The sequence below is a fragment of the Mesoplodon mirus genome (genome assembly GCF_964341445.2).
Source record: "Mesoplodon mirus genome assembly, chromosome: 15".
In the NCBI taxonomy this organism is placed as follows: domain Eukaryota; kingdom Metazoa; phylum Chordata; class Mammalia; order Artiodactyla; family Ziphiidae; genus Mesoplodon; species Mesoplodon mirus.
This window is the reverse complement of record NC_138991.1, coordinates 25,658,251-25,667,480: the sequence shown is the minus strand read 5'-3', so window position 1 is coordinate 25,667,480 and position 9,230 is coordinate 25,658,251. Positions and strand designations below refer to the sequence as shown.

Below are 9,230 nucleotides of genomic sequence, written 5' to 3'. Positions count from 1 at the left end.
CACAACTCTGTGGATATACTAAAACTATTGAACTGACACTTTATTTTATTTATTTATTTTGAATATTTGAATTTTATTTAATTTATTTTTTTATACAGCAGGTTCTTAGTAGTTATCTATTTTATACATATTAGTGTATATATGTTAATCCCAATCGCCCTATTCATCCCACCACCACCCCCCACCGCCACTTTCTCCTCTTGGTGTCCATACGTTTTGAACTGTACAATTTAAATGGGTGAATGTATGGTATATGAATCATACCTCAATAAAGTTGTTAAACAAAAAACAATCATATAGCTATAGTGATAGAAGTCAGAATAGTGGTGACCTCTGGGTGGAGTATTAACTGAAAAAGGACATTACAGAGCCTTCTAGGGTGGTAGAAAATGAGCTTTATCTTGGTATGAGTGGTGGTTACAGGGTGTTAAGCCTGAAACAAGTCATCAAGCTATATGCTTGAGATTTGTGCATTTTGCTATATATGTACCTTATGCTTCAATTTTTTCACTTAAATTCACTTTTAAAAATTACATAAAATAACTTTCATTTTTTTAAATGTGCAGTTCTGTGAGTTTTGACAAATGCATACAATCATGTAACCTTCATGACAATCAAGATGTAAAACAGTTTCATCAACTCTAGAATTTCCCCCTGCTCTTTTAAATTCATGCTTTACCCCACCATAAGATCTGGCAACCACTAATCTCTTTTCTGTTCCTATAATTTGCATTAAAAAATATTCTATAAAGAAAATAATAGAATATGAAACCTTTTGAGTCTGGCTTCTTTGAAAATCATTTGCTTTGTTGTGCCTGTCAGAAATGTGTCCCCTTTTACTGCTGAATAATGTTTGTGTGATGAATGTACCACAGTTTGTTTATCCATTCACTAGATGAGGGACATTTAGATTATTTCCAGTTTTTGGCAATTTTTTTTTTTTTTTTTTTTTGTGGTACGTGGGCCTCTCACCGCTGTGGCCCCTCCCACCGTGGAGCACAGGCTCCAGAAGTGCAGGCTCAGCGGCCATGGCCCACAGGCCCAGCCACTTCGCAGCATGTGGGATCCTCCCAGACCAGGGCACGAACCCGTGTCCCCTGCATCAGCAGGCGGACTCTCAACCACTGCGCCACCAGGGAAGCCCCAGTTTTTGGTAATTTTGAATAAAGTTGCTATAAACAGCCATGTACAGGTTTTTGTGTGAACATAAGTTGTTTTTTTTTAATTAATAAAATTAGTTAATTTAGATGTTCATATATTAGGCTTTAAAGAAATCCCCCCACCCAAAAAAGGGGACTTCCCTGGCAGTCCAGTGGTTAAGACTCCATGCTTCCCCTGCAGGGGGCACGGGTTTGATCCCTGGTCAGGGAACTAAGATCCTGTAGGCCATGGCCTAATTAAGGAAGTACTTAAACATAAGTTTTTTTTTTTTGGCCGCGTTGGGTCTTCATTGCTTCGCCCAGGCTTTCTCTAGTTGCAGTGAGCTGGGGTTACTCTTTGTTGCAGTGCACGGGCTTCTCATTGCGGTGGCTTCGCTTGTTGTGGAGCACAGGCTCTAGACGCGAGGGCTTCAGTAGTTGTGGCACCCAGGCTCAGTAATTGTGGCACACAGGCTTAGTTGCAGCATGTGGGATCTTCCCGGACCAGGGATTGAACCCATGTCCCCTGCATTGGCAGGTGGATTCTCAACCACTGCGCAAGCAGGGGAGCCCCTGACCATCTTTTAAAAATGTTCATTAGCTATTCAGATTTTCTGTGTATTATCTATTCATTCTCTTTGTCCATTTTTCTATTAAATTATCTTATTTTTCTTATTGGTTTTACAGAGTTCTTCATTTATTTTGAATATTGATTTTTTGTTAAATATGTTGCAACTATTTTATCCCAGTCTTTTGCTTAGAAAAGACAAATAAAGTTAAAAAAAAAAAAACTTTGGGACTTCCCTGGTGGTGCAGTGGTTAAGAATCCGCCCGCCAATGAAGGGGACATGGGTTCAAGCCCTGGTTCCTGGTCCAGGAAGATCCCACATGCCGCGGAGCAACTAAGCCTCTGCACCACAACTACTGAGCCTGTGCTCTAGAGCCCACAAACTACAACTACTGAGCCCGCAAACTACAACTACTGAGCCCGCATGCCACAACTATTGAAGCCCATGCACCTAGAGCCCATGCTCTGCAACAAGAGAAGCCACCGCAACGAGAAGACTGCACACCACAACGAAGAGTAGCCCCCGCTCGCCACAACTAGAGGAAGCCCCCGTGCAGCAACGAAAATCCAACACAGCCAAAAATAAATAATTAATTAATTTATTTATATATTAAAAAATACCCTACAGCTAGTGTCAATCTTATTTAAAAAAACTTTGTTTATGGTATCTTTGTATACAGAAGAGTTTAGAAAATTTAATCTCTTGTTTTAATTTTCATCCCTGTTTTTGAGACTTTGGGAGGCTGGATAGTTCAGAGTAGCTCAAAGTACTGGGTCTGAAGTCAGAAGTTCCTAGCTTCCAATCTCACCTCTGCTATTTGCTAACAGTAACCAGTGGGCAATGTGGTTGGTGGGAAAGCCCTTTCCGCATGTGTAGAAAAGGGAGAATAATACTTCTCACCCTCATTGTGAGGATTAACTGGATGGAGTGTATAAAAATAGCCCAATAATAATAATTACAGGGCTTCCCTGGTGGCGCAGTGGTTGAGAGTCCGCCTGCCAATGCAGGGGACACGGGTTCGTGCCCTGGTCCGGGAAGATCCCACACGCCGCGGAGCGGCTGGGCCCGGGAGCCATGGCCGCTGGGCCTGTGCGTCCGGAGCCTGTGCTCCACAACGGGAGAGGCCACAACAGTGAGAGGCCCGTGTAAGGCAAAAAAAAAAAAAAAAAATAATAATAATAATTACAGCTAACAGTTGCTAATATTATGAGCATGACATTTTAGACATTTGGAAAACTGTAGGCCAGAAAGGGGAAGTGACTTGCCCAAAGACACACGCAAAGGCGACCAGATCTTAACCTGGACGACTCAGGTGAGGCATTGTGCCCTGCCCGCTAGGCCCCGCCCACTAGGGCCTCTGGGCCCAGGCAACTGCCCTGGCCACAGCTGGAATCCCTGTGTATGAAGAGTGGGCCGTGCACGTGATGGACGCGCGTGACGCAAAGGGGCAGGACTGATCTCGCAGGATGCGCCAGGATAGGGTGGTAGGTTCGCGCGGAAGGGGCGGGGCAGGTCAGGGGGCGGGGTTTAGTGGGAACAGATCTTGGGGCCCGGCTTCCGCGTGTGTTTGTCTGGAGGGTGAGAGCGCGCGGCGGGGGCGTGCCCAGCGGGAGGGGCGGGGCTAACTGGGGGGCGGGGCGGCGCGAGGCCTAACGGCGGCGGTGGTGGCGGCGGCAGCAGCGGCGGCGTTGGGGTCGGCGAGCTTGGCTGCTACAGGTTCCCGCAGCGGCGCCCGCGAGGGACCCGGGCCGCGGGTGGAGGAGGAGGTGCGGGGCGGCTGCGCTTGGAGATGGTGGGCGTCCCCGGAGCGGCCGCCTTCCAGCGTAAGCGGGGCGGGAAGGCGGGCGGCTGAGGGGGGCGTGTAAAGGCCTGCGGCTCCACAGGCGCGAGCTCCCGAGAGGCAACCGATACGAGGCCAGGGTGGTAAACTGAGGCCCCAAGAAGGGCGGCGGATCCAAGGTCACTCGGCGGGCCGGGCCTTCCCGGGCTTCTGCGGCCGCCAGAGCGCTTCCTGCACCGCTCGAGGGCTCGGAGCTCATGGCGTGCGCGAGTCTGTCGGGACCGCGGCCTCGGAGCCCCGGCCGGGCCGGTGTCCATCTAACTTGCCCGCGGACAAGAATTGTTTTGTTCTCCCTGTGCCGGGGCCACTAAGTCCGGCCCTGGAGAAATATTCCACACGCCCAATTTCGACGGGTGTGTGGCGGATGGTGGAGGAGGCGAGGATGGCCCCTTTGAGGGGCCTGTTGAGTGCAGGCTCAGGGGTCTGACTGCCTTGGTTCACAGTCCGGCTCTTCTACTTACAGGCTGTGACCTTGGGTCTCTCCGAGCCTCAGTTCCCTCTTCTGCAAAATGAGGGTGTGAAGAGCATCTCCAACTCCTCCCCACCCTGGTTCTGGGTTTTGTGAGGCCCGTTAGGAGGCTTGACACGGACTCTGGCACATACACAAGCGTGAAAACTGTCATTACTGTAGTCGCTGATAAACCTCAACCAGGGTGAACCTCACTCGAAAAAACTCGAAATTGGGCTCTGGTTGTGTGTGTGTTCGAGATTTTAATTTTGTCTTAGATTAGTCCTGCTTTATGATCCAATTGTTTTTCTTACCCCCATTTCTCCTTTTCAGCATTTATCTACTGTTCCGCCTAGAACTGTGAGATCCTTGGAGGAGGGGTGGGTCTCTTAATAATAACAATAAAATTTTAATTGTTTCTTGTTACAATAGTCATAATAGCCAATATTTTTTGAGCAGCAGGCATTTTGCATTCTATTCATTTAATATTTATTAAATCATCTATTAAGTAAAAAGAACCATTTTGGCCCTGGGAATATAGCAACAAACTAGATAGACCAAACTCAAGCTTTGAGTTTAGTTGGGGGGAGGGGAGAGAGACCTTAAATGAGGAAACAGATAAAACCATTTTGCATGTTTTCTCTCATTTAACTCTGATAATGTAATTAAGAGTTAAGTATTTGCGTATGCCCATTTTGCAGAGGATGAAACTGAGGAACAGGAGCTTCCACACATAAAGGGGAGGCTTTACACAGCCTCTCTTCTTTGTTTGATGCCCCTTAAATGTTGGATTGAAGAAATGCAAAGTAGGTGCACCCAGCTAATGCTTCTTCATGGTCAAGTTTGCAGTTGCTGTTTTTAATGGTTTGATCCATTTCTCTTGGAGCTTATAACTAAAGAGAGGCAAACAGAGGTGACCCTTAGGTCTGACAAAGGTACACTATCCCTGTATACTGAAAGGACCTTTTATCTGAAGTTAAATTTTTTATGCCCAAATCTCTTTTATGTAGTTTTCAGTTTAAAATAAGCCTAAAGTCCAATTTTTTTGTTCTGTTATGTAACTAAGGTTTGTTTATTTATAGTGTTCCTAAGAGAATTCTTTATTATATTCCTAAGCAATGTGCTCAGTATGCTTTTTCTTTTAATTTGGAAGTAATAGTAAGTTGCATTAAAATGTTGAGAGAATTTTTAAAAATGAGGTTCTCATGATACAGTTAGATTCAGCATTGACCATCTGCTAAGCACCAGGCCCTGTGCTGATGTAGGGCTTCCACAGATGAGTAAGAGCAGACTCTTGCCTCTAGAAGCTTACCTATAGTCTTGATTGGCTGATGTTTTTAACTGAAACTAGGTAGAGAGAATGCAGGAGCTCAGAGTCCCTTGGGGAAATAGTCTAGAGTAGGGCCTCAGATGTTTTTAGTGTTCTTTGTATCAGTAAATATGGTTGAGTATGCACACATATTATGTGAATGTTCGTTTTAAATTACAGTGTAGACTGTATTATGTATATTTTATAATGTGCAAAAATAGACATTTTACAAAAGGATGAGCTAAAACAAATATAAGTAGAAGTTACAGTATTGTCTTTCCACACCCAAGTGTGTGAATGGTAACAATTCCCCCTATGGTGGAGACCGTTGATCTTGTAGTCGGACCTTCCCCTCAACCCATGATGTATGTTGAAATTCAGTTCTGGAGTTGTGCCTAGGTTGAAATCTTGGGGTCCAATCCTTACTAGCTTTGAGACCTTCAGCACTGCCTATCCTTTCTGTGCACTTTATTTTCCTCATCTGTAAAATCGAGATGATGAGAGTTCCTATCATCTCATTTGCAGTTTTACTGTGAAGATTGATAATATGTACATATTGGTATAATGTATATCTTAATATATGTAAAGTACTTACACTGGGCTTGACACACTAGTTTGGGTGCTGTTAGTGTCAGAGGATACAAAGATGACTTGGAATCTCACAATTTAGTAGGGGTCCTGCACAAGTACATGGGTAATGATAAAGTGCTTTAAGTTCTCAGAGGCTTTTGGGAATGTAGAGTAGGCACAACAATGTTCTTCGAGGGTCCAAGTAAGGTTCAGGTAAGGAGGTGACATTTGAACCAGGCCTAAGAAGGAGAAGGGCTTTTTCTAGAAGGATGAGGCTTGAACCTTATTGGCTGAGGGTATAGAGTGGAAACTGGGAGGCTGTTGAGGGCTTGGTGAGTAGCTCTCCACATGTGGACCTGCAGGGAACCTGACTGAAGCTTGTATACCTTGTTAGTAGATAAGTGATTTCGGGCTGGAGTTGTGCCTAGCGGTTGTGACGGCAAGGAAGCCTGTTCTAGAACTTTTCATTTTCAAAGCACAACAGCTCTTTCGTCTCTGGTAGCACTCATTCTGCCTTCTTAAGTTATCTAAGAATATAAACCCCTAAATGTAAGCTCCTTGAGGGTTATGACAGTATCTGCATTTTTTGTGTGTGTGTGCGGTACACGGGCCTCTCACTGTTGTGGCCTCTCCCGTTGCGGAGCACAGGCTCTGGACGCGCAGGCTCAGCGGCCATGGCTCATGGGCCCAGCCACTCCGTGGCATGTGGGATCTTCCCGGACCAGGGCACGAACCCGTGTCCCCTGCATCGGCAGGCGGACTCTCAACCACTGCGCCACCAGGGAAGCCCAAGTATCTGCATTTTTGTGATTTTATTTTGCCTAGCAAGGTAAGTGCGAAGTCCATAAATGTGGAGAAAGGTATGTAAATCCTTGAACCTACAAAGAATTCTGAATAGTTACAAATGGAATGATAAGTGACCATACTCATTAATGAAAAGCTCTCAGATATTTTACGGTAGATAAGCATCACTATTCAAAAGGGGTGAGAACTGTCATGTTCAGTAACTCTTTATCTGGCACTTACCCATTAGAGTGAAAGAAGAGATGAGAAAGTGCCCCAGAAAGACTTCTCTGAGGTTGAATTAGGTGCCTTCTATTTGTTCCTCTAGGTCCACTCTCCGTCCTTTCCCACCACTAAGTAAGCTGACTTACTTAGACTACATCAACTAGTTTCCTTCCCATCTGAGGTTATGGAATTTAATTACCCTGCTCCCTTCCTATGGATGTTGTCTCTGACTAGCTGTGTCCCTTGATTGAAGATTGCTATTCTAAAGGTGGTTCTCTCTACGTGCATGATCGCTCCTTCTAGGTTTGGAAAGTGTGTCTTTACTTTGTTCCTCAGGCTTAGAGGTACTGTCCCTAGTCTCAGAGTACTTATCCGAGCCCAACTCATAGCAGATTTAAAGCAACAAATGCACTTGGAGAGGAGAGAGGCTACCCCAGGTAAGGATACTACCCCCAATGAGAGACAGGGTCTCATCCTTTCCTGTGGTCATTACCTGCTATGCCACATTGACGTATTCAGTCATTTTCCTCCCAAACTATTGGATATAAAAAAAATGGAATAAGATTAAAAACACCCATAATCTGTGACCACACAATCAAGACTAGTTAAATTGCAGTTAGTAGCCTGTTTAAAAAGGCAGGGATGTACATGAGGTAGGTTGTTTGGCATAATGGAAAAAGCAGAATTTGGAGGCACACTTTGAGTTTGAGGCCCCGTTCTACTGGGAAGTTATTCAACCTCTGAGACTCAGTTGTTTGTTTGTTTAATCTGTAAATGAGGATAACTCCTGCCTAATAATAATAATAATAACTAGTATTGAATGTTTATTTTGGGACAGATACCATGCCAAGCTTATACTCACCTTTTGCCTTTTAATCCTTCACTCTTTTAGTTAGATTATATATCCTTATTTTTACAAATTTTATAGATTAGGAAATTGACTCAGATGTCATAGAGCTAATAAATGACCAAGCCCATATTAAAATCTAGATATTTTGTGACTGCAGAGTCAAAGTTCTTAACATTAAGGTAGCTGCTGAAAGCTTTTAGACAGGAAGAGTGGTTTATTTATTTGTTTGTTTTTAATTATTAGGGTTTTCCTTTAAGGGACATTTATTAGTTTTTAGGATGGATTTTTATTTATTTATTTGGCTGCATCAGGTCTTAGTTGCAGCACACGGGATCTTTCGTTGCTGCGTGCGGGCTTCTCTCTAGTTGTGGTGTGCAGGCTCTAGAGTGCATGGGCTCAGTAGTTGTGGTGCGTGGGCTTAGTTGCCCCGCCGCATGTGGGATATTAGTTCCCTAACCAGGGATTGAACCCATGTCCCCTGCGTTGGATGGCAGATTCTTAACCACTGGACCACCAAGGAAGTCACAGGAAGGGTTTAAATGATAGTATACTGAATGTAGCACTAGGATAAAGATGAATTAATTCACTAAGTTCATACTTCCTCCAGGGTAAGGAAAACAGGAGGAAAGAGGTGGGTAAGTAAGATTTCTCACCTGCCAGTTTTAGCTTCAATCTTTAAGGTTTTTAAAAATTAATTATTTTATTTATTTAATTTTTTTTTTTTTTTTTTTTTGGCTGCGTTGGGTCTTTGTTGCTGTGCGTGCAGGCTTTCTCTAGTTGCGGCGAGCGGGGGCTACTCTTCGTTGTGGAGCATGGGCTCTAGGTGCATGGGCTTCAGTAGTTGTGGCACGCAGGCTCAGTAGTTGTGGCTCACAGGCTCTAGGGCACAGGCTCAGTAGTTGCGGCACATGGGCTTAGTTGCTCCGTGTCATGTGGAATCTTCCCAGACCAGGGCTCAAACCTGTGTCCCCCGTATTTTTTTTTTTTTTTTTTTTTTTTTGCTGTACGCAGGCCTCTTACTGTTGTGGCCTCTCCCGTGTGGAGCACAGGCTCCGGACGCGCAGGCCCAGCAGCCACGGCTCACGGGCCCAGCTGCTCCGCGGCATGTGGGATCTTCCCGGACCGGGGCACAAACCCGTGTCCCCTGCATGGGCAGGCGGACTCTCAACCACTGCACCACCAGGGAAGCCCATGTGTCCCCTGTATTGGCAGGCGGATTCTTAACCACTGCGCTACCAGGGAAGCCCAGTCCTTAGTTTTAGAGTATTGTTTTGAACCTCATTATAGAAAGCGATCACTCAATTGTAAAGATTTACTTAAAATCGCTGTAAGTTTGAAGGCTGAGGGAGAATCTCTGCCCTAGTTATAGTTTCTGCTTGAGTAAGATTAGGGCCTTACTAGCACTGTATTGACTGGCCCCATGTGCAATATGAGCTAGTACAGCCTGTCTCTGGATTTTATTATGGCTGGTTAAGTAGATTTTGCTTCTGTCTGTGG

General features: G+C 45.0%; 1 protein-coding gene across 3 annotated transcripts in view; it reads left to right on the top strand.

The window, feature by feature from the left end:
* Positions 1 to 3,374: 3,374 nt before the first annotated feature.
* LOC309816187 (protein CBFA2T2) overlaps positions 3,375 to 9,230 on the top strand; it is a 182,922-nt gene continuing 177,066 nt past the window's right edge. For 2 of the 3 annotated variants that reach the window (XM_082643391.1, XM_082643390.1), the window contains exon 1: positions 3,375 to 3,531. In XM_082643391.1, coding sequence (XP_082499517.1) covers positions 3,498 to 3,531 — 34 coding nt within the window. In that variant the 5' untranslated portion in view covers positions 3,375 to 3,497. The remainder of the gene's footprint in view (positions 3,532 to 9,230) is intronic. The other variant, XM_082643392.1, reaches the window with a different exon arrangement.